The sequence below is a fragment of the Podarcis vaucheri genome, assembly GCF_965113315.1.
Source record: "Podarcis vaucheri genome assembly, chromosome: 5".
In the NCBI taxonomy this organism is placed as follows: Eukaryota; Metazoa; Chordata; class Lepidosauria; order Squamata; family Lacertidae; genus Podarcis; species Podarcis vaucheri.
Window position 1 is genome coordinate 44,310,837 of NC_138763.1, and position 23,925 is coordinate 44,334,761.

General features: G+C 44.6%; 1 protein-coding gene and 1 long non-coding RNA gene across 4 annotated transcripts; one reads left to right on the forward strand and one right to left on the reverse strand.

Moving 5' to 3' along the window:
• Nucleotides 1–870: 870 nt before the first annotated feature.
• Nucleotides 871–21,895, forward strand: RRP12 (ribosomal RNA processing 12 homolog). 2 transcript variants are annotated; one of them, XM_082224760.1, is made up of 34 exons: nucleotides 871–1,080; nucleotides 1,953–2,194; nucleotides 3,354–3,437; nucleotides 4,321–4,397; nucleotides 5,411–5,516; nucleotides 5,970–6,086; nucleotides 6,356–6,494; nucleotides 6,642–6,769; nucleotides 7,085–7,183; nucleotides 7,398–7,489; nucleotides 7,579–7,690; nucleotides 8,221–8,321; nucleotides 8,417–8,531; nucleotides 8,819–8,961; nucleotides 9,491–9,612; nucleotides 10,172–10,236; nucleotides 10,359–10,521; nucleotides 10,765–10,919; nucleotides 12,342–12,409; nucleotides 12,823–12,916; nucleotides 13,677–13,835; nucleotides 13,977–14,057; nucleotides 14,975–15,080; nucleotides 16,041–16,148; nucleotides 16,523–16,680; nucleotides 17,054–17,145; nucleotides 17,557–17,715; nucleotides 17,903–18,075; nucleotides 18,202–18,318; nucleotides 19,236–19,282; nucleotides 19,517–19,595; nucleotides 20,193–20,260; nucleotides 20,729–20,808; nucleotides 21,442–21,895. In XM_082224760.1, the coding sequence occupies exons 1-34, from the start codon at nucleotides 942–944 to the stop codon at nucleotides 21,542–21,544; spliced, it is 3,891 nt and encodes a 1,296-aa protein (XP_082080886.1). In that variant the 5' UTR covers nucleotides 871–941; the 3' UTR covers nucleotides 21,545–21,895. The 2 variants fall into 2 exon arrangements, with proteins under 2 accessions (XP_082080886.1, XP_082080887.1); XM_082224761.1 differs by having other exon boundaries at nucleotides 18,202–18,312; nucleotides 19,233–19,282.
• Nucleotides 7,612–23,885, reverse strand: LOC309533453. Of its 2 annotated transcripts, XR_014220247.1 has the most exons (5): nucleotides 23,716–23,885; nucleotides 19,855–19,921; nucleotides 9,424–9,599; nucleotides 8,782–8,941; nucleotides 7,612–7,749 (listed from the first exon to the last, which is right to left on the reverse strand). It is a non-coding gene; the product is annotated as an uncharacterized lncRNA (long non-coding RNA). The 2 variants fall into 2 exon arrangements; XR_014220248.1 differs by lacking the exon at nucleotides 19,855–19,921 and having other exon boundaries at nucleotides 23,716–23,877.
• Nucleotides 23,886–23,925: the final 40 nt, after the last annotated feature.

Here is a 23,925-nt window from a genome sequence, read left to right on the forward strand (position 1 = left end):
CTACATCTAGCTTCACTAACAATGAACCCCAAAACTTGGGATCTCCTCCAAACCGGTGCCCAAGTTATTCAGGCATTTTGCCACATCCCCCAAACTGTGAAACAGATACATCAAACTATCCATTTGGAGTAAATTAGACAAGCTCTGGTTTTGAGTGCTGTTAACTAGAAAACAGTTTGGAAAGTGCTGCAAAGCTTGAGGTTTCTGTTGCAAAACAACTGCAAAACTTTGGCACTGGTTTGGAGAGTATCGGACAACATTGGGTTTTGGGGTGACACCCATGATCCCTGGTTTGATGTATCAATTTCTCAGTTCGGGGGCCACTGCAAAACGTAAAATAGGGCTGAAAAACTCTGCAAAACGATTGCAAAACGTTGGCACTGGTATGGAGGGGATTCTAAATTTAGGGGTTTGTAGTCAATACACCAATACGCGGCAGAGATGGAGTTGGAACCCATGCCTTTCTGCGATTAATTGTCAAGAAGGAATGGGATCAACGAATATGGCATTAAACAATAGTTTAACTCTTAGTTAATAAAAAAAACCACAAGTTCGAAATCCGCTTTATATCTATTTTTTGCTATCAATCTTCACCACGCTCGTGAACAATTTAACCACCTTTTTTAAAAAAAGAAAACACCTTCTGCTGCCATACCAGACAAATAGACTCATCTAGTGAGTCAAGGACTTGCGGCAGCATTAAGATTCTACTCCCGGCCTTTTACGCCCACTACCCTTTCGTCGCATACGAAGGGTTATTAACGGGGTCGGAAGTGGATGTTGTATTTTTTCCCCTTTACCTCTTTGGATAGCGGGGGAAAACGTTAGAGGGAAGGCGGAAGTTGATTCTCCGCACGGAGGCGGATAACCGGAAGTACTTGGAAAACAAGGCGGAACTGAGGAGCTGCACGTGGGGTTTCTCGTGGCCTCCGCCGTTCAGAATGGGGCGTTCGGGCAAGCTGCGCTCTGGCTCTGCCAGTAAACTCAAGCGCTGGCGCAAGGGGCATAGCAGCGACAGTAACCCGGAGGGGAGACGCTACCGCCTGGCTGCCCGGGGTCGCTTGCTCGCTCCCCGATCCGGTATGTGCGGCCAGGATAAGTGGGGGAATAGAATGCACTTATAGAAGGAGGGGGGGGTCGGAATAGAAGGGCTTCAGAGACAGAGAGATCTGCTACGAGGGCTTATAGCGTCATGGGGTTGAAGAAAAGCATTCTTCACCCGGAGAAGTGTACTTTGTTTAGTTATCCTACGTTATTGAACGTTAAAACCATGGAACTGTCTGACATGAATGAATTCCTGTACCCACCGTATGTGATATAGCTGGTGCCAGCATCTTTTGTGCCCCATAATACAATACAGTGGTACCTCGGGTTACATACGCTTCAGGTTGCATACGCTTCAGGTTACAGACTCCGCTAACCCAGAAATATTACCTCGGATTAAGAACTTTGCTTCAGGATGAGAACAGAAATTGTGCTCCAGCGGCGCGGCAGTAGCAGGAGGCCCCATTAGCTAAAGTGGTGCTTCAGGTTAAGAACAGTTAAGAACAGACCTCCGGAACGAATTAAGTACTTAACCTGAGGTACCACTGTACAAAAGACAAGAAGTATATATTTTCTCCTATTAAGTGTGACGTTTCATTTTCCACAGCGACCCTTGTTGCTATGGGTGAAGTACTGCTGCCTGTAGTGCTTGTTCATTGATGGTTAAGTTGGAATAATAGTTGTGGAAGGATACTTGTGTTAATTTTGATACCAAGCCAGTGAGTAGCTATCTAAAGCCATGGCCAGCCTGTTGTGGATTAATCTCCTTTCTGGATTGCCTGGAAACAACTTGGCTTGGCATTTGTGACTCTCTTGGTAGGCCTTATATGGACAGAAACCTTATAGCAATCCGTTATGAAGTGTGTTCCCTCCCCAGTGTTGATTGAAGGTTTGTCTTTCCCTTATAGAAAACAGTAACCTGACTGTGGATGCTCTGAAACTGCACAATGAACTGCAGTCATCAGGACCCCTGCCTGCCTCACGGGATGGGGAAGGGAGTCAGCTGCACATGGAGGAGGATGACAATGCCGAAACTGCTAAGACCCACAGATCTTCAGCCACCTTCCTGAGTGGACTGAGTGACTGCACCAGCCTCACCTTCAGTAAAGTGCAACGTTTCTGGGAGTCCAACTCTGCTGCTCACAAGGAGGTATTTGAATGCCAACTGCTAGGAAGTCACAAGGGCAGTGAAAGGGGGGGCATAGAATATTGGGGGAAAGCATGCAGAGGAAAAAGTCAGTTTTTGACTGTAAGAGGAGATGGAGTGGAAGAGAGGCCAGCAGAGAAGAAAGTGGGTAAACAATACATTAGAAGGAACAGAGAAAAGTGGACACCAAGCAACCAAAGTGATAGACTAAAAGAAGTAACAGCAGTCAACTGACAGTGTGTCACTAAAGCAGCAGTTATGTTGTTAGCTCATTGTTAACTGCCCTAAAGCTACAAGATTAATAAGTAATACAGTGGTACCTCGGGTTACAGATGCTTCAGGTTACAGACTCCTCTAACCCAGAAATAGTACCTCGGGTTAAGAACTTTGCTTCAGGATGAGAACAGAAATTGTGTTGTGGCAGCGGGAGGCCCCATTAGCTAAAGTGGTACCTCAGGTTAAGAACAGTTTCAGGTTAAGAATGGACCTCCAGAATGAATTAAGTTCTTAACCCGAGTACCACTGTAATCATATTCGTAAGAGTTGCCAATCTGCCTCTCTCTGTTCATAACTGAGAACTGTGTGCACTATATTTGTTATTCAGGATTGAACAATTTATAGTTGTTGGCTGTCTGGTAATAATGTAAGAGATGGATCCTCAGAGGCACATTATGAATACACTGGCTTCCTGCTACATATTGGGGGCACTTTGACGCCTTCATTGTTCTGAGGGAAATGGAGGAAGAATTGCTATGCCATTTTGGAAATTTAAAGCAGAACTTGAATTCATACTTAGATTGCAAGAATGAGAAAAGTGGGCATTGTGCCTCCATCTCCAGACTGAAGGAGCAAGTGAAATGAATGTCAATCTACCGCTCATCTCCCTGGATCTCTAGTTCAGACACAATCCTCCTACTCTCATGTCAGCTCAAGAGCCCAGCACAGTGGTTATAGATAGCTGGTCTGCTCTTCCAGCTATTTGCTTATCTATGTCGAAATCATGGTGACCAGTAATCAGTGGTGAAGTTTTCAGTCTCTCCGGGAAGCATTCATAGGGATGGACAACAATGTTTACATGTAGGTGTTGGGGTGGCATGTTGTGAGGGAATGTTAAATTAATTTGGGCTTCAATCTGAATTCTCACACTTGGATTCTTTGATAGATATGTGCGGTATTGGCTGCTGTCACCGAGGTGATCCGAGCACAGGGTGGCGTAGAGAGCGAGACAGAGTATTTTGGTGCATTGGTAAGTACCAGTACTGTAAAATGAGGCAGGCAGGAGCTACCTGGAGGTTTCAGGTCACTGATATGTACAGTTGAGTGTGGTTACCAACAACTGCTGTGATCGCAGTACTCATCAATAATCCCAATAAACAAACAGACTTGACCGTCATAAGGCAAATAACAGACAGGAAGTAATGGCAAGACCTTGTAGCATTTGCATGAACAGTTTATCTTACTTCCCTTCATGCTATTTACTTATTTATTTTATTACTACATTTACATCTTGCCCTTCAAGGAAAATTTCCAGGGAAGCTTACATAAAATTCAGTAAGCACAACCAACACCAATCCCACTGGATGAAACAATTCCATACACCAGTTGGAATGATGATGAGAGAAGGCTCCACTTGATATGCACTCAGCCTAGGGAACGGGGAAATAAACCACTAAGAAAATTGCAAAATGGTGCATCCATAGCCCACTCATGGTAGCAACTGCAGAGGGAGCCAATGAAGTCATGATAACAATTAAGCCCCACAACACAGCCCTTGTCCATATTTCTGACATTCATCTACAGGTGCTATGATTGGGTGCTCCTTGCAGCATATCCTGCATTTTATCATAACCATGTGGGAGGTGGGGGAAGATTGTCACATGAGCCAGCATATGGCCAGGTTGTTGTTGCCATTATTATTATTAAAATTTGGATACTGCCCTTCATCTGAAGATCTCAGGGTGATTCATAGCATAAAAATACAGAATAAAACCACAAAGTACATAATAGAAACATAATAAGAGCAAAAACAAACCAATAACCTAAAGGTGCTCCGTTAGACTTCAAGATGCAATCCCAGGGAGTCCAGCATCCTTTCTGATTACTTCCTGCACCATACTATGTCTCCTCAGATGACTACTCTGGAAGCTGTGGAATCTTCAGAGTCCCTGGCTGCTGTTGCTTACCTGCTGAATCTGGTGTTGAAGAGGTGAGTTCTAAGAACATGAGAAAAGTACTTCTGGACCAGACCAGTGGCCCACGTCAGGATGCTTTAGAAAACGATTAGAACTATTGAGGATGCAAGCATAACCTTCAATGCTATCTTGACTATTTCCCGGACAAAGGCTGATCTGGATGTAGCTATTGATTGTGTTGGGCCCTGTTGTGAATCCATTTACACTCTTCACCTCTTTTTATTATATTTTGGCAATGAGTCCCCAAGATAAATATCCTTCCTCTTTGGGTTGCTGTTTAATTGATTGACACATTCATATGATGTGTTACTGAAATAAAAGTCCCCAAGCAATTTTTTGCCCCTGACCTTTTAAACTGTCCTTACTGCTAAAAAATCCTGAATCTATTAGACATTCATTTTCTGGTATCTTTTATGCAACCCTGATCACTCAAGCACTTCTGTCCACATTTACCACTTCATTATATCTCTGTTTAGATAAGATGACCACAACTCCCTACCATGACCCAAGTATGGATGTTGTTGCTCTTACACTTGACAATAGATAACTGTGCAAGTGATGAAGTGCAAGAGCTGGTCTGGGCCTTTGGTGACTCTCTTGTCTTTTGAAACAGAGTGGGTGATTCATGTACTGGGAGATTAGAAGTATAGGGTGCTACCAAACTAAGCCTAGCTGCAAGAGAGTAAAGTTCCTTGGAAGCAAAGGGTAGTGGAATATAGTCATACCTTGGATCTTGAACGCCTTGGCTTCCAAACAAATTGGCTCCTGAATGATTGAAACCCGGAAGTGAGTGTTCTGGTTTTCAAACATTCTTTTGGAAGCCAAACGTACAACAGGGATTCCGTGGCTTCCAATTGGCTGCAGGAGCTTCCTGCAGCCAATCAGAAGCTGCACTTTGGTTTCTGAACATTTTGGAAGTTGAACAGACTTCTATAATGGATTCTGTCCGACTTCCAAGGTATGACTGTACTTGCTATTGTTTTTGCCTAACATTGATGCCTCTTCCTATCTCTTAACTCCCAAATAGGGTACCAGGTCCTGTGCTGATCAAGAAGTTCTCTGATACATCAAAGGCCTTTATGGGGATCTTAGGCTCCCAAGCCTGTGCAGACTCCACCTCGGCCCTGCGCTGGGTAAGTGTTTCAGGAGAGGACTAACTGTGGGGCAGGAGGGACATCTGGATATTGGGTGTGGGCAGCTGTTGTGGTTAATGGAATCCTTTATGTAGTGTGATGTGCACTTGTGATTGTATTGTGAAATCCCTTTGAGATGCTTCATGGGAAATAATGCAGAAATGAATATAAATAAATAAAAAATGCATGTCCAGGAGTCAGGGGCCATTCTGCATAGCTTCTTGGTTTATTGCTTCTCACCCCACCACCCCCACAAGCAAGGTGTGTGGAGCAGTGCTGGGTTGAGTGAATCCTGTTGATAGGCTCAAAGATAAAGGGCGTAGGTAGTGGTGTCAGATGCATCAGAAATTTTAAACTGAACCCCTGGCTTAAGGGCTCACTCGTGTATTCAAGGATGTTTCTTGGCATAGTGATAGCACTCTATATGTCCATCCTTAATCTGTCTGCTTTCAGGTGCTCTCCTGCCTAGCTACATTGCTGCGAAGACAGAACCTGGTAGCTTGGAATTACCCTGTGACGATGCAAGTTTTTCATGGCATTCTCAGCTTTACTGTCCATGTCAAGCCCAAGGTGAGTTCACATCACCTACCCTGTTCAGCACAAACCAGTCAGTTTCACTGCACTTGGCAGCATGCACCCCAACGCTGCCACAGTAACTTTCGCTTTTGTTTCATCTGTTAAATGTATGTCCCACCTTTCCATGTGGAATGCCTATGGGGGCTAACAGTAAAGTATAATAAGAGATGTAGCTCATTTCCAGTATGCAACTGCTTGGAGCTGGGCATGAAGTAAACAGCCCAGCTCACCACCCTCTCTCCCTCCCCTTTCCTCGGTTGCAGGTTCGCAAGGCTGCTCAGCATGGCGTTTGCTCCATCCTGAGAGGTAGCGAATTCCTCTTTGGGGATGGGGCTCCCTTGCATCACCCAGCTGCATCTTCTGCTGCCAAGTTCTGCGTGCAAGAGATTGAGAAAGCTGGAGGTATTGGAGACGGGAGATTCATGAGTTGTGTTTTATTAATATTTGCAAGCTGCTCTGGGACAAATCTCCCTAAAGGGTGGGCTGTGAGTTTTATAATAACAAACTGTGTTGAGAAGGTAGCAGTGCTAGACCTCTTTGGTTTTCCAGGTGCCAAAGAGGCCACAACCACTCTTCATGTACTCACCCTGCTGCGTGACTTGCTGCCCTGCCTGCCTGCCCCATCTGTCAAATCTTGCTGCGAGACCCTCCTTCGAGTTATGACCCTCAGCCATGTGGTGAGCTCTCTTCTGTTGGTTAACAGTGGCTCTGTGGTGCTGCCTCTGCTCTGGGGATGCCACACCACCCAGTGGGGAGAGCCAACATGCTTCAGTAAGAATGAAAGCATGAATAGTCTTTGTTTGTTACCAATGGGGGCTTGGTATGAATTACCTATGCTTCTAAAGTCCCTCTTCAGGATGGGAAATAATGGCCCTGTCACTTTAGGAGGGACACTTCATTACCATATTTGGCACACTGGCTTTTGTGGGGGAGCCAGTGTATCTGGTGCTTTTAAAAGAACTTATTTTTACACATCTTCTCTCCACCCCCAGCTAGTGACAGCATGCGCTATGAAAGCTTTCCACAGCCTCTTCGTTGCCCAGCCGCCCCCATCCTGCCTGCCAGCTGAACTCAATGCCCAGATCATCGTGGTGAGTACTGTAAGAGTCAGACTAGATGAATGGGGGGGGGTGCATAACCAGCCCTGGGGGCTCAAATATTTAGTTATTCGTTTTGGTGCATATATATCCTACTTTTCAAGGCAAAAACCCTTCTCAAAGCAATTCACGAGCTAGTATCAATACAACTTTAAAATAATTCAGATTCAGTAAACAACCAATAACACTATCTATTCTGCTTTACCAGGCCCTATATGACTATTTACCCAGTGAAAATGACCTTCAGCCTCTGCTGGCCTGGCTATCTGTCATGGAGCGGGCACATGTCAATCTGGCAAAGTAAGGAGGAGAGTAGTGGGGAAGATGGATGGGTGATGTTGGGTCTACTCCCCAGCTGGTCCATAACAAAAGGTCTCTCCATTCTCTAGGCTGCAGTGGGATCTGTGCTGGGCTCACCTTTCCCGCCTCTTCAGTGCGGCAATGAACTGCTTCCTTTCTCCTCACACACAGGTGGCGGCAGCTGCTGCTCAAACCCTAAAGGTACTGTCCTACCTTTACTCCCAAGCATACCATGTAGGGCTGTCAAGAATTGTGTGCTGCTGAAATAAAGATTTGTTTGGCATTTCAGTGAAAGTATGCAACCCCACTCTCCCCAAAAGTCCTCTTTGTGAATACACACCTACAGAGAACTTTTGTATTGCCAGCTTCAGTTCAACCCCGTGATGTAACAGGATACTTGGACCTACAGCCAGTGCTGCAAGCACTGATTGGCACTCACTGAAAGCCTGCTTTAAGGAGGCATCCACTGTGCTGGTGGGGAACTCCTTAGCACAGTCCATCACTGCAGGCTTGCTGTATAGCCAGTCAGCTGACAGCGCGAGTTTCTCTTGGCAAGGAATAACTGGAGCACTTTAATGCTCCTGATTGTTTGGCATCTATGTCACCATGTGGGTAAGAGGGCATGGTTTGAGGAAAACTGCCTTGTGGGCCCAATTGGGACACATGCTGGACTTTGCCCACCCCTGCTGTAAGGAGAGTGGGCTAGTGTGTGTGTTTGCCTCTTGTTGTAGGTCTTGCTCAATGAATGCATGGCCCCCCACATGGCAGAGCTGGGGCTGGTTTCCTCTGCCACCCCCTCTGGACCGGCTGCTCACGTCTGCAAGATGTTCAGGTAGAAGAAGTGGCCCAGTGGGTTGAGGGAAAGAGGTCAAAATCCTGGTTTTGAAAGGCTGCGTGTTGAATAACTATTTGCTTTTCTCCTTGCAGAGCAGTGGAAGAGGGCTTGACGTACCGATTCCATGCGGCATGGGCCTCCGTGTTGCAGGTTCTGAAGACTTTCTTTGAAGTGTGTGGGCATCAGTGCCATCTCACCATGTGTAAGGTAAAGGAGTTTCTGTGGTGACTGAGCCCTGTTCCACAAGAGACAAGAAGGGATCTCCATGGCAAAAGAACATTTGGACACTGAGGCCTTGCAAACTTCTGAGATGCATTGTTGCTAAACTTTTCTAGAGCTCTTAGGATCGTGAGCTGGAGTTTCGTGGATGCATAAATGTGTGTTATACAGTGGATATAAAGAAGTCAGTGATAGGAGTCATTATAAGAGGGTTGGCTGTTTTATAGCACATGCTTACTTGTGTGATGCTCTCTTTTGTTTTCCTTTTTCTGCAGTGCTTACAGTCCTTAGCTGACCTGCGTGGCTCCCCACACTTTCCTCACACTGTGCTGCTCGACCAGACTCTAGGAGCTGCAGTGACCACTATGGGCCCCGAGGTGGTTCTACAAGCTGTACCCCTAGATATTGATGGCACAGAGTGAGTATAATCTCTGCCTTTCTGGGTTTCTGATGTTTCTATACCTTCCCATAAGACAAGCCCAGCTGGATCAAGCCATCTAGTTCAACATCCTATTCTCACAGTGGCCATAGGCAGATTCAAATCAGATTTTGCTACCACCTGAATAGGATAGAAATGTGACTGCCTGAATGGGCATCTGCATCAGGGTTCATATGAAAAGAAAAGTTGGGATCCCATACTCTTCCATTAATTAGGAACACTGTTGCATGTTGCAAACGCTTGTTTAGAAGGGGTTAGCAAAATCGCATTTGAATCTGCCTTTGTCATTTAGTTGGATACTCCAAGAACATAAATTCTTGGACAGGATTGTAGGCTGAGCTGGGTGTTTACTACTTGGGGCTTCTACACCTCCACTATCTTATGGCATTGTTGTAGCTGAAAGTACTCGCAAAGGAACATCTGCGCCAAGATCCAACATACCCAGGTACATTGCTTTCCCAATCCTCTTAATTTTGTCATTTGTTCTCTCTTCTGCTTCCTCCACAAGGGAGACACTGGATTTCCCCCGTAGCTGGCTCCTTCCTGTACTCCGAGACAGTATCCGAGATGCACCCCTTGCCTTCTTCTCCAGTTACTTCCTGCCACTGGCTGCCACTCTAAAACACAGAGGTAACTGACAATGTAGATGGGAAAGACCATGAGCACGTACCAGCAGACCTGAGTGTTGGACCTTAAAAGAGCACGACAACAGCTCCATCTCTAGGGTTTAAGATTGCAGTAGAGCTGTGGTACATTCTGCCTGGAGAATCCATCGGAAAGTCTACCATACCAGACATCCCAAAACAAAATCCAGCTTCTAAAGAGAAGTTTGGGCATAAAGAATGAAAAAAAATACAGATGTTAAAGCTCCACATTTGAAGTCTCTGTCTTGGGATTTAGTTATAGTCTATTGCTGCATACCAGTACTGTTGGCATTCAGCAAGCAGAAATTCATCCTTTGGGTCTGCACCAATTGTGGTTTTGGATACGGGTTAGATCTGCACAAATATATGGGTCATCTATTGTATGGAGTACATCATGACAGCAGTTGCCTGTTAATTTCATGAGATTTTGTATAATGTGCAAACTCCAGGTGTCCTACAGGTGGAGTGTATTGATTTCCCTCTTAGATTAGCTTCTTCATATATACTAAGCTATAGTCACAGACCTCTCTCTTACCTTTCTCCAGCCACAGAGCTTGACGAGGCTAAACGGCACTTAGAAGCCAAGATCTACGATACACTGCAGTGGCAGGTGAGGCAGCACCCCAACAGTTTTGCTTTGCATGTTTTCTGCATCTAGGACTGGGACCCTGTGCTTAAAAGGTTTGGAGAGTAACTGTGGTTCATAACAATGCTCCTTTCTCTGTCTTTCAGATCTGGACCCTTCTGCCTGGTTTCTGTAGCCAGCCTACCGATGTGGTATCCTCCTTCAAAGGACTGGCACGTACTTTGGGCATGGCCATCAGCGATCGCCCTGATCTGCGGCTCGTTGTGTGCCAAGCTTTGCGCAGGCTAATTAACAAAGGCTGTCAAACAGGTAAGATCTATCTGTGGAAGTGACCCTTGCTCAGTTTACTCTAGCCAAGTCACTGTGGCTGGAGCTGATCTGTGCTAGTTCTGCTTCTTGCTGAGAATGCAAGAGTGGAGAAAGAGGGGTAGAGAGCCTGGCAGGAGCCCTACTGTTGATTCCAACATTTTGAAGCATGCTTCACCAGCAGCATCGTTCTCTTTCTTTCTTTCTTTCTCTCCATTCTCTATATTTGTTTGCTTCTCTTTGCAGAGGCTGAGCGTGCTGAAGTTGGGCGTTTTGCAAAGAACTTCCTGCCCATTCTATTCAATGCCTATAGCCAGGAGGGTGGTGCCAGCGAAAGCCCTGTACAGCGGCGTTCTGTGTTGGACACTATAAGGGCTTACTTGACTGTGACGGAGCCAGGGGTGAGCAAAACTCTGTGAACAACACCAGACTTCTGAGATCACCACCACTTGCTTTATCATTCTACCTTTCCTCTAGAAAGTGGGAAGCCAGCAGGGTTACTAGTTTTCAAATTCTCAAGACTTGATTTTCAGGGCTTATTTTAAACTTTCTTTAATAGTGTGTCTTAATTGTTGTAACCTGCCCCAGGACCTTGGAATGAAGGGTGTTTAACAGATTGTAATAGCAATATCAATCACTTCATGTGGGCCAGCTCTATAAGTGAACAGCATTGTAGGAACAACAACAACAACAACAATAATAATTTGTATGCCACCCATCTGACTGGGGTGCTTCCAACAAATTATAAAACCAGAGTAAAACATCAATCCTTAAAAACTTCCCTATACTAGGCTGCTTTCAAATGTCTTCTAAAAATCAAATAGTTGTTTATTTCCTTGACATCTGATGAGAGGGTATTCCACAGGGCTGGCACCACTACCAAGAAGGCCCTCTGCTGGTTCCCTGCAACTTCACTTCCTGCAGGGAGGGAACTGCCAGAAGGCCCTTGAAGCTGGACCTCAGACAAGGGCCATTCTCCTTATTTTAGTCTCTTAATAGAATTAATATATTTTTGTAGTGATAAAACAGGATGGATCGATGGGCAACAGTCTATACACATAAAAGACATTTTCCTTTTCTGTTGTAAGTCCCACATGTTAATATAAAAGCAGATGGGTGGATGTGCAGAACACTGACTATCAGCTCAAAATGAAAAGCCCTTTGCTAGAAAGGCTTCTCATCTGCCACTTTGGAATGTTTGCTCTTCAAGGTCGTATCAGGGAACTGAAAGAGTGCAGTGTTTGCTAGTATGGCTTCCAAAAGCACAAGTCAAAATACTGTTTAACCATGAAGTGTTCACGCAGGAAGTTTTATAGCTGAGTTCTCTTAGGCCTTGTCAGATCCAATATGGGTGCACTTCTGCTTGCTTCAGACCAACTGGATACAAGTTGGTCACATCTCTAAGGTCTGCCAGTGCTAGGAGAGAGAGGGGCAGGTGTCTGTAGCTGGATGGATCTCAAATATGGGGGGCAGGCCTAGAAGAATGGGGCTCTGACTGATGACACCTACAAAAACTGAGGCTGCTCAGTTCAGTGGTTTTTGTTGGGGCAGGGTGCTACTGTTATGGATACTGATTTTTTTTGTATCCTTTTAAAGATTTTATAATAGCATTTATGTGGAAATTGTTCAATTTGTGTACTTTTTGATGTTTTATTTATTGTTTATGACTGTGTTTGGTTATGTTTGTAATTATGTGTTTTCCCTTGTTGTGAGCTGCCTTGCGCATGGTTAGAACTATGGAAAGGCAGCATACAAATAAAAGAATGTATGTGTGGTGCAAAAGGGAAGCTCTGGGGATGACACTCTCTTTATCTCTATTGCAGATGGTGCATGCTTTCCTAGAGAAAGCTAGTGAGAAACTGACCAGCTCTGATAGTTCAGAGTTCACTAGGTAAGGACACCCCAGAGTTTGGATCCATCTTTTTCCATACAATGGAGAAGAGTATCCTCAGATGGGTTGTGCTACCCTCTTTTCTATTGTGTAGGCCTATGTAAATCAGTATTGTTTTCATCTGTCTGTGGAGTAAGCCCCTCTCTGTCCCACTCCTGTTAAGCTCCAGAGCACCTCATTGGAGGCCTGATTTTTTCCCTCTGTTCTTCCCAGGTGCTCCCCTCTCCCTGCAAGTCAGTGAAGGCAGAGAGAGTGGGATGCACATGGCTTTTCCATTCCTGGCCCTAGTAATTGTGGAATTTGGTAGGTTTGCACTAATAAGTAGTTGGCTTTGTACTATTCCCAGGGAGAAGCAGAGTCCTAAAGATTAGCTTTTGTGTTCACGCTTGCTAACTGTGCCTTCCTTGTTGCAGGCTTTCTGTGTTGGACCTTGTTGTAGCCATGGCCCCTTACGCAGATGAGCCATCTCTGCATGATCTCTATAGCACCATCCAGTCCTCCTTACAGGTGAGCTACCTTTCAGTTGGCTGTTGGAGTGTATGCTGTGGCACATTGCAAGCTCCAGGCCTGCTAGCTTTGACCACCATGATCCCTGCTCTTCCTGAGAGTGCCATATTGACACCCTTAAAATCAGCTTAGCTATTACATTTAGGGAGATAGAGTCTTAATCTGTTCAGAAGGAGGCTGCAGAGTTGTTTGACCTTATCCTTTTTACTTGGCTTCTGCTCCCCAAAGTTGTGTGGAAGCAGTAAGGCGTGTTTGTTTATGATGCATTGCTATCCTGGTCAGGCATAATCTGTCTGCTTTGGGCAACCCTATGGTCCTTGTTTCATGTTGAGTGCCTATCCTCTTGCATCTTCTTGGCCACAGGGATAACTTCCTAGGTGTTTTCCCAGCTGCTTATCCTTGAACATTTTCTGTGTAGCAAAGAGAATGTTCAGGTGATCCAACTGATGCTGATTCTGTGCGAAAGACTCATGTAATTGACCCTCACATTCCATATGCTTGTGACATTTAAACAGTCTCTCAACCACATGGAAACCTCTGGCAGATATTCAGCTCCTATGCAACTAAAAGATCTAAAAGGGACTAGATGGTCCTCAGGTCCCTTCCAACTTTGTAATTCTATGATTCTATAGATGTGGCCTCTCCCTGGTTTCTGGAATAATCTTCCCCTGACTTCAATATTGTGCAGGCTGGGAGCCTCTGTTCTTGTGTGCATGCAGTTTGTTTTTGCTAACTGATTTGTCTGGTATAATCATCCTAGAACAAAGACCACAGGATACAGAAGAAGGCTTATCGGGTGCTGGAGGAAATATGTGCCTCTGACAGGCCTGCCTGTCAGAACTTTGTTAGAAGTCATCTGGAGGAGCTACAGAGTGCCCTGCTAGGCTCTTTGCCCAGTGCCACTTCACCTGCCAAGAGGGTAAGGAAGGTGTCTGGGGAGAAGACACTTACTGCTTTCCCTCTTGTAGTGGGTAGGGTGCTGAAGCACAGGTGGTGATAGAAATAAGCGATTGCTGTGCCTGCCTGTCTCTAACTCCACACTCCCATTCTTTGTTCCCAGCCCCGTTTGAAGTGCCTCTTCCATGTTGTCAAGCAGCTTGCAGTGGAGCATGAGGATTTCGTTACTGCCCTGGTGCCAGAGGTGAGCAGAAAAGGCAGTGGCAGGCAGGGTGCTGAAGGAATGGGGAACGTAGGTGGGCATTTGTGTCCGCAGAAGATGGGGAGAAATACTACTTCTGCGGCTAGAGGTGGGAGCATGCATGGAACTAAATATTCATCTCCAAACAGAGCCAAGTTATGGTACAAGTTCAGCTATATTCTGAATCCCCACATCTTTCTGGCCCATAAATGGAATTTTCTCCTCTCCTACCTGCTGCAAACAAACTCAAGCCCTTTGGCAAGTGTAGCTATGCAGCATGGAAATCCTCTCTAATTCCTTGCTTGCCTTGTTTCTTTTGCATTACAAACATATTGTTCTCATGCTGTGAATAAGCTGTTGTAATTCAGAATTAGGAATTTTGCTTCTCCTACCTTGTGATGAGGGAATAAATATATTCCCCCATCAATGGAGGAGGATACCCTGTAGTGGATTGCTGCTCCCACTTACTCCGACAGGCAGGGCTTATACAGTTTTGTCTTAGTCCCTGACAGTTGGAAGTTACTGCCAGTTTCTGACCTGCCTGCTCTGCAGCGCTCCATCTTCAGGTTCACCTGATTTGCTCTCTTTTTTAAAAGCAATGAACTAGAAATGTTTTCTCCCTCCTTGAATCTGGATTAGATAGCTACTGCCTTTGTGAAATCCTCAGAAGAAGAAGTTCCCTACTGCTGAAAGTGTTTTGTCTGTTGTCACACGTTAAAAAAGATTATAGGTCAACTTGATGACTGTAGTTTTTGTGCTTGGGAAAGTCATAGATTGGCTGGAGCTCTGATTTGGTAATACATTTTAGACCAATGGCTTATATTTCAGTTCTCTCTGAAAGCTGATGCTGATAATACAGTGATGTTGAAAACTGTGGGGCAGGGGTGGTATGGGGTGATGACAGGTACCTTTGTATTTAGGTCATTCTCTGCACCAAGGAGGTGTCGGTGGGTGCCCGCAAGAACGCTTACAACTTACTTGTAGAGATTGGTCATGCTTTCCTGCGCTTTGGCCCCACACCAAAAGGTGAGTCCTGGTTTGCCTACATTGGGCTGTTACCAAAAAGAGATGGACTTTTTTGCCCTGAGCCCCCTGTCTTTCTGTCAAAAGCTGTGCTGACTCCTATGTACACTCCTTCTATTTTTTATTACCTTACATTGCTTTCCACCTCTGCTTCATTTATTCCAGTAATCTTAGTCAACTCTCCTCTTATCACTGGTCCATATATCCTTTTCTGAGTTTTTCCAAATTAGTCAAATTTTGCATTTAATTGCTGAATTGAGACCTGGATGAACTTTGTGCAAACTGAAAATCTGTACATACTGATTTTTTGTGTGTAATTCTGTTTAGCAGAGGGCAATCTATGCAGGGTACTGAAGTCTAACCCCCTGACTACTAGAAATCCTCCTTAATCTCCTGTTTCAGAGATCTCATCAGACAATGCCTACACATTTTTCAGATTATCCTTGAATCATAAGTACTAGAATTTTAAATTTGGCATCTGATATTAAATTCCACACTAATTAAAGAAATGCAGGATTCACTTAGCCCAGCCTGAGGCTTTGAATATCCCAGTCTTCCACCCTTGCACTGTATAAAGCAGAACATATTTAACATTTCAGACTGGTTCCTGCTTTCAGAAGAAGGGTTTTCAGTAGCCAGAACATGGGGGCTTTTCTGTCGTTCCTAATTCAGTGTCTTATAACTGTTGCCTGTTCCCTTCCCAATATTGCCTATCTACTATTGATATCCGTACTCTTGTCTTTTTGGTCTCTGATATTCCAGCTAATTCTGAGATCTGGATGTTAGCATTGTCTCCATAGTGCCTGGGTTCCTCTTTTGAAAACCATTCATTCACATTGGGTTTTCTGCATCATTGTAGCCATTTTCTGGGGGAGGCTCTTCAGCCCCAATGCTGTGTGATATAGTTGGTATCTTACTTTTAGCAGTTTCAGTGAAATAACCCCCAGCATTTATTCCCTCCAGATGGAATGCAGCGTTATCTCCTCCTGGTTTATGCGGGCTTGACCGGTTCAGTCACCATGATCAGTTGCACGGTGCTCGCTCTTGCCCGTTTGCTCTTTGAGTTCAAAGGTGAGAGATCCGAATGCCAAAATCTTGCTGGATAATGTTCATAGCCTCAGTAGTTTAGTACAGAATTCTCCTGCGATTGGCAGGCACCAAACAGAGTTTGGAGACTGCTATTTGAACTGTGCTTATTGCATGGATGGACATGCTAACGTATATGTCTAAGGGTAACATGAATGGTTGTATTCACTATCCTGAGCAGAGAGCTGTGTGCCAAGCTGTGTTCCAAGCACCACACCAGTTGTAAGCACTGTGAGGCCTGTGCTGAGTTGCTGCTGAGCAGAAAACTTGCTGAAAGTAATCTGAGCCCTGTGTTGTCTGGCTCTCAGTAGAATCTGAAGAATTGAAGTATGTCTAAGATTAGCTTTACTCTACTGCAGAACACGTTGGGTCAGATGCCCTGGAGCAGCTCATGCAGCATGTCTGCCTCATGGTAGGCTCACGGACACGGGATGTCGTCAAGTCAGCTTTGGGCTTCCTCAAGGTCGCACTCTTGCTCCTGGACACGGCACTGTTGAGTCGGCACTTGGAGACCATGGTGAGAAGAGGGAAGACACTAGGGCAGCCGGTAGGAAGGAAGGTTCTGGGAATAAGAGTAGCTTAGTTTGCGTAACTTAAAGGAAGTGACGCAGAAAGGTGCCTGAATTGTTGGAACCTATTTCTGCCCGTTGTCTTGTCTAGTTCCTGACTCAAGAGTTCATGGGTATATATTGGAATTAATGATCCACTCTTTTCCCAGCTTTGGTGAGGTGTTGTGCCACTTCTTGTGCTGTTGGGAAGCAGTAGAAGCCCGGGGAGCGGGGCAGGTTTGCACACATGCATGAGAGAGAGAGAACCAAGGGAATTCATTTCATGCAAGGTGTGGTTGGGGGGGGGGCATCAAAATTCTAAAGCTTGTGCTCTGCTTACAGTTAGAAGCCATAGGAGGATTGACAGACGACATGAGACGCCATTTCCGCATGAAGCTGCGAAACCTCCTCTCCAAAATGATCCGCAAATTTGGGTAAGTTCTGGGGTTAGAGGGAGGACCGGGTAGATCCTGTGTTGTGATGCTCAGGAAGGAAAACTAAGATCTATATCACATTGCTCATACACTGCTCACTCCAAAGCACTTGCTTCCTAGATGTGCTTGTCTTGAACTGTGCCGTCTTGGATACAGCTTCATGCACACAAAACCTATCTTGAGAGTGATGACCAAGCACTTGATAGTAGTCCAGATGTTGCTGGACTCCAAATGACATTAGCTCTAACCATTATGGCCAAAGGTCTGGGATTAGCTGGAATTTTAGTCCCAGCAGTTGGAAGACCACAGCTTAAGCATTGGTCTAACATCTGTCTGACTTCTATGACTGGTAGTGGGGGATACGTGAGAGACTGATTTCTGTGACACTGTTCTTCCGCCTTTACTTCCCAGGTTTGAGCCTTTGCAGGCTTTGCTTCCTGAGTCGTATCGCAAGGTGCTGTTGAATATCCGCAAGGCTGAGGCAAGGAACCGCAAGCGGCAAGCTGTGAAACGGGCAGCAGCCACTTCTGTAGAAGAAGGAGGACCGCCACAGCGTCCCATGGGGGAGAGGTATTGATGTAGTGCTGGTCTTGTCTTCATGTCCTGCCATTGTTGAACCTAAAAGCTACAGTTTTTTAAGGCTAGAGCAGGAGGGGTGCCTGCCATGACAAGTGCGTTAGAAAATGAAGTGTTCTTTATGTTCCTCTGCACCCTCAGTAAGTACTACTTGTATTGCCTCCTGCCTTCTTGTTTACAGTATGGAGGAGGTCCTGGCAGACTCGGACTCTGATCTTGAAGATGACATCAAGCAGCACAAAGGAAAAGAAACCAGGAAAGTGCTACGGCAACAAAGCCAGGCCTGGCTTAAGGAGGGAGAAGGCGATGAGCCCCTCAACTTCTTGGACCCTAATGTGGCCCAAAGGGTTCTGGGTAAGGAGCAGTTTGACAGTGGCACAATCTGCCTTTTCAGTCTGGGGAAAGTGGGAGATCATTTATGCTGAGATAAAGGGGCTGTCCTATCTCCTTGTAAGTCTTTTGTGATCTTCTTTTATGCAGCTACGAAACCAGGCATGGGCCAGGCTGCTAAAATCAGCCATGACTTCAAGGTATCAGCTGATGGCCGTCTCATTATATGTGAAGAGGAGGAGGAGGAAGAAGGGGCTAAAGGTACTGGTGGATGGTTTAATGTTTTCAGCTGAAAACTGGCCATCAGTGGTCTACAAACTATGACTGGGCTTGGTATCCAAGCAATAGTTTATGTTAACCAGCTGTGGAGTCCAGTTCCACTATGATAGTATCAATATTGTATACGTTTATTGATCCTGATACTGTTTGATGGACTTGTTTGAAGTTAGATAACTTGGGCTTTATGTAGGCTGGTGAACATGTGATTTATTTGTTTTACTTTCAACATGTGATTCACTCCAGGGCTTTTGACACTTTTAGCCCTTTCAAATTAAGACTGTTCACTGTCTTCACATAAAATTATAATGTGCTTAAATATGTATTTACTTCAAACTATTTTTATACTGCTCTTCCATTAAAACAATTAAATAATTATAATGTAATAATATGATAATTTACTGGAAACATAAAGCAGTCCAATAAAACATACAATACAATGTAGGTACCACCACAGAGAAAGCACTCTTCCATGTAATCACAAATGGAGTTAGTGCCATAGGATGCAACGCAAATCAGCAGCGCCTCCTCCAAATATCTTAGGGAACAACTAAAATATGTTGCTCAGGGCTTACCAGCTGTTAAATATTAACCCAACTTACATTGTTTCCTGGTAATAAAAAACAGCAACCAAAATGTGTGTGGATTATTACAAAAATGAAGCACTAGCAGTTTTTCAAAGAGTGTTCTGGTGTGCTTGTGGCATGATTGCAGTCCTGTCCATATTCTCCTGGGAGTAAGCTCCTTTGAACACTTTGGTGTTTGCTTCTGATTAAAGTTTTATCATTTCAATGTGTAAAAACATTTTGAACAGCTGAAATGCATACTTTTAACTATAAATGCAAATGATTTTACAATGATGTTTTATGTATTGTTCTCACGCTGATTTTTGTTCTCTGTTATAGGAGTGGATGAAGAGATGGCAGATCTTATGCAGGAAGTCGGGATCCGAAGTGTAAGTACTGAGACATGGGCAGGAGGGGGGAAATAGGAATTTCAAGCATTTTCTTTAAAGGCCCACACAGTTGCCAAGGTGAATTGCTTGCTGAAATCAAAGGGGAACTGAGCTTGACTGTCAAATACAGTTCTTGTTACCAAGCAGATAATGCAGGAAAGGGAGAAGGCCTTGGAACCTAGTGAGAAGCCTAATTCATGTAGCAAGTGCTGATGCTTGGAAACTCTGTTGCAGAAAAAGGCTCAAAAGCGCAGATTCCGGGAAGAAGCAGATGATGAGGAACTGGGCACTGATGCAAAACCACAATATAAGGGTAAGTGCTTTTTTCTGGGCTGGTGGTGTGGAGTTAGCTGCCTTATCACATTGGATACATATCCCTTTAATAGGGAAGGGAAAGAGAATGAGATGCTGCTTAAGGTTATTTATATACCACCATCTCAGAAAATTTCAGGATGGTATACAATGAAATGTTTACATAAAACACCATTAAAAAGAGTACAAAATAATCATTTCAAGCAGCTGTATAGGCCTGCTGACATATAGAGATGCCTGAAAGTCAAAAGCAAGGATACCTGCCAAATCTCTGCTGGAAGAGTGTTCCACACCATGGCCAACTTCTACTCAAGTCCAGTTGAACCTCTGAAACAGGGGATAATGTGCTTATGCTACAAAACCACTCAGTGCTATGTCTTGCTCCCAGTTAAACCTTAACACAGATAGCCCATCCCCAGTATGCTTTCTCGTGCTGCTGAAGCACAATGTGGTCGGGGAAGTGTTTCAAACAGGCTGGCTGCACTTCAAGCATTGTTGGCTACAAGAAGCCTACAATCCAGTGGCGGACTGGGCAGAAACCTTTTTGTACAGCTGAGAGAAGCCGAGAAACTATTCCATTATTGTTTGTTCTTCACAGCTGGAGGTGTTGGAATCCATCGGCCTATTGGCAAGAATGCAGCACCTAGGCAAGCATACAAGGCAAAGGTAAGATTGTGATGTGAATAGTTAGGACCTGGCATTGTCATAACTCCCAGGAGTTGATTATTTGTATAGAGCCACTTTTCCCACATCATAGGAAACCTTGTTTATTGGACTTACCAAGCAACTCAAGTACAGATTCATAGTATCAAAGTATGTTAAAAGATGTATTGGTACAGACATTGAAGATTTCTTGTCTCCTACCAGGAAATTTCCTTGACTGACTTATGGCAGTCTTCTACATAGCACAGCATTCTATTAACTTCCACCCTAAACACAGGGCTGCAGGCTGGCTCCCTTTTAAAGACGAATCTCTGTATCTCTAAGCTAGATCCGGTTTTGAATAATTGATCTGAATGTGAGGCATTGATAGACGTTGTGAGAGCTGATGTGAAGGCCCATTTTGGCGGAAGTCTACATTTTTCCATGTCTTGCTTCTAGTCACTAAGCACTGATTCTCTTCTGTTTCTACAGAAAGCCAAAGGTGATATCAAGAAGGGCCGCCTGGATCCTTATGCCTACATCCCACTGAACAGAGCCAAACTTAACAGAAGGTATGATATGGGGATGCTGTGGGGAGAGCATAGGAAGCTGCATATACTAGGCCATACTGCTCATTCATATAGCTGACTATTACCACAATGACCAATCACAGCTCTTCAGGGAGGTCTTTGCCATCACTTGCTACCTGGTTAGAGATGTTAAGCACTGAATTTGGCACCTTCTGCAGACAGATCATGTCCTCTATCACTTGGATTGATCCCTAGCCAGGAGAAAAGTGGAATGTGGAAGCATTCGGTTGTGCAGGTTACGGGTTGCATCCATTGTTAGTTCTGCTTGGCGTGGAAACATTGAAATTAATGGCCTTGACTAACTTAGGCCCTTAATTTCAACAGGTCTACTAAGAGTAGAACTTAACTCTATGTAACTCAGTGTCACTGTCCAGGATTTCCCTCTATCTGTAAAATGCTGCCATGGAGTTTTGTGTGCTTGAAACCAGCAGTGTTCTCTTATCTCAAGCACTCTGCTGGATATTCTTCAGATTTGAAGTTTCCTTTTTAACTGGTATCCCAGATCTGCTTTTGCTGCAGAAGCAGGGCACCTAAAGCCTCCATGGGAGAACTACACATGTACCTGCTGTGCTTGTGGCAGTACTCATTCTAACCTCTTCTCTCTCTTTCTGGCAGGAAAAATGCAAAACTTCAGGGACAGTATAAGGGCCTGATGAAGGGGGCCCAACGTGGTGCCCAGGCAGGCAAGAGGCATCGTAAGAAGCAGCCCCATGTCTGAAGAAGACAGATCCCCTCGAAACTCCTCTGGGGTGCAGTTCCTGACTCTGGATCTGGTTGCTGCCACCTCACAACCTGAGCTGCTCTTTGAAAGTGGAATGAGATCACTAATTCCACACAGTTGCAGTGTATACTTTTCTCAGCCAAAAAACGGTGAAGATGTATATTCTAGCCCAGACTCCCTTCTACTATTTATGGAGCTACGCAGTAGGGCTCTTCTCACCAGATGCTACTGCCATTTTTTTTGCACAACTATGTGTGCTTCATCTAGCCTTGAACTTTGCAAGAGAGAGAAGTGTAATGAACTTCTGAGCAATAAATGTAACCAATGGAAGTTGGTTGTGTAAAAGCTGCTGTCCCCATCTGTCTACTTTTTCTGGCTTGAAAAGTGCCAGAACTAGCAACATAGTTGTGCTTTTGGGAACTATGCTAAACTTTCTAGGAAGTTTAACATTTCTCTGCATTTCAGGATTTATTCTTTGAGGAAAGTGACTGGTTGGTACTTGTGAAAATTAGAAAATAGTAGTATTATAGTCAGAGGCAGAAAGCAATGAGAAATTCTGAACCAAGTTCCATGTGCCCATTTTATATGTTCTCTTGCTACATACATCCCAGTCAAGGAGTGTACCAGTCACAACACATGCACAGGGACAGAGCCAGTGAATCCACAATGAGGAGAATGTCCACCCCACACAATCAAAATCATGTCATAGTTCCTGCAATCAGTCCCAGTTGCTCAGGCAGCAACAACACACACCCCTTCACACAGTGAGTTTGAATCCCCCTCCGCTGCTCACAAGTCTTATTAATTAACAAAAGCATCCTTAACTTCCTTCATTGATTAGGTAAAGGTAAGGTAAAGGACCCCTGGACGGTCGAGTCCAGTCGAATTAGACACTCATCTCTTTCGGGACAAGAGAGTCAGCATGACCACAGCGGTACCTGTTTATCTACTCAAGCTGGTATGCTTTCGATCTGCTGGATTGGCAGCAGCTGGGACAAAGCAACAGGAGCCATTATCTCCTTATCTACAAGCTATCAATACAAGCTGGGGGTGGACCATGAGTACACTGGCAAGGCAGATGTCAGGGGGAAAAACCTCAGCAAAAGTTTGCATGGCAGTTCATGAGTCACTAACCAGAGCAATAATCACCCAACCCTTTCTTAATTCAAAGGTTGACAAGAGCTACAAAAGCCATAATGCACCAAACTATTTTTTGATGCATGTGAGTCAGGGATGGGGTTGCCATTTAATATCTAGTTTGCAACAGTGACATTTCATTTGAGACAATACAGAGCCAGGCAGATTTGGTGTGAGCTCTGAGGAGAGTATTCCTCCTTTTGTAGATGCTTGTAATTGATGCTTTAATTGAGATCTCTGTATTGCAGGGGGTTGAACTAGATGATTTTCTGGGTCCCTTCCAACTTTATAATTCTATGATTTTATGAAGACTTAATCCTAAAAGCTATACTATAAAGATAAAACTACTAACTCTGGAATAGTTCCAGTGGCATTACAGAAACAAGCACAACAGTTTACACTATTTTAATTCTAATATTTGGGTAAAAGATGAATCTTCAGTAGGCCTTGACTAGCAGCACATAGTATTTTTTGCCATTTAACAGTTACATCTTATGCAAATGCAGTCAACAAACACAAATTTCCCCCTCCACAGGCATTTGAAATCAAATTAATTTGTGCTATTTTGTTATTTTATCAAATACACTGCTAGCTGATGTGGAGTTGTAATACCTTGGGGGCGGGAAACCTCTCTGCCTTTTTATAGTGCAAGTAACAATAGGTTTGCACTGCAGAAAGTTTTAAAATATGTTCAGCTTTTGGGGGAAAGACCGTAACTAGAATACAAATTTGTTGAACTGGTCCCTGTAGCTGTGCTTTCTCAGCTGATTTCTGTGTCTTGACTTACTAGGGAAGGCGCAAGAGCAGTCCTGGCCTGCTTATTTTAATGGTTAGTTGGCAACCTTATTAGGACACCTACCAACTTGGAAGGGCAGGGAGCTCATACACAAGTGGACCTTTTGCCACACCAGCTCTGCATCTCCCTGCCATGGCGACAACTACTACCTATTTCGTTAAGGGCGCAGGAAATATACGAGGGACGGGGAGAGAGCTGTTACTTCTAAGGGCTGAAAGCGCTGCCTTTCGCCTACTAGGTCACAGCATAACACCGTAGTTGTCAAGAAGGCGTTGGAAATGTCGCCGAGAAGACCACAAGCCCCAGAAAGCTTAAAGCCCCATTCTGGGTTTGCTCTCCCCGCCCACTTGTCTTTGTGGGGTATTTCTCCTCCTCCCCTCCCCTTGGTTTTCAACGGCGCTTCCAGGCCTGATGGTCGTTAGGCGTTTGCCGTGTTCGAACAGGC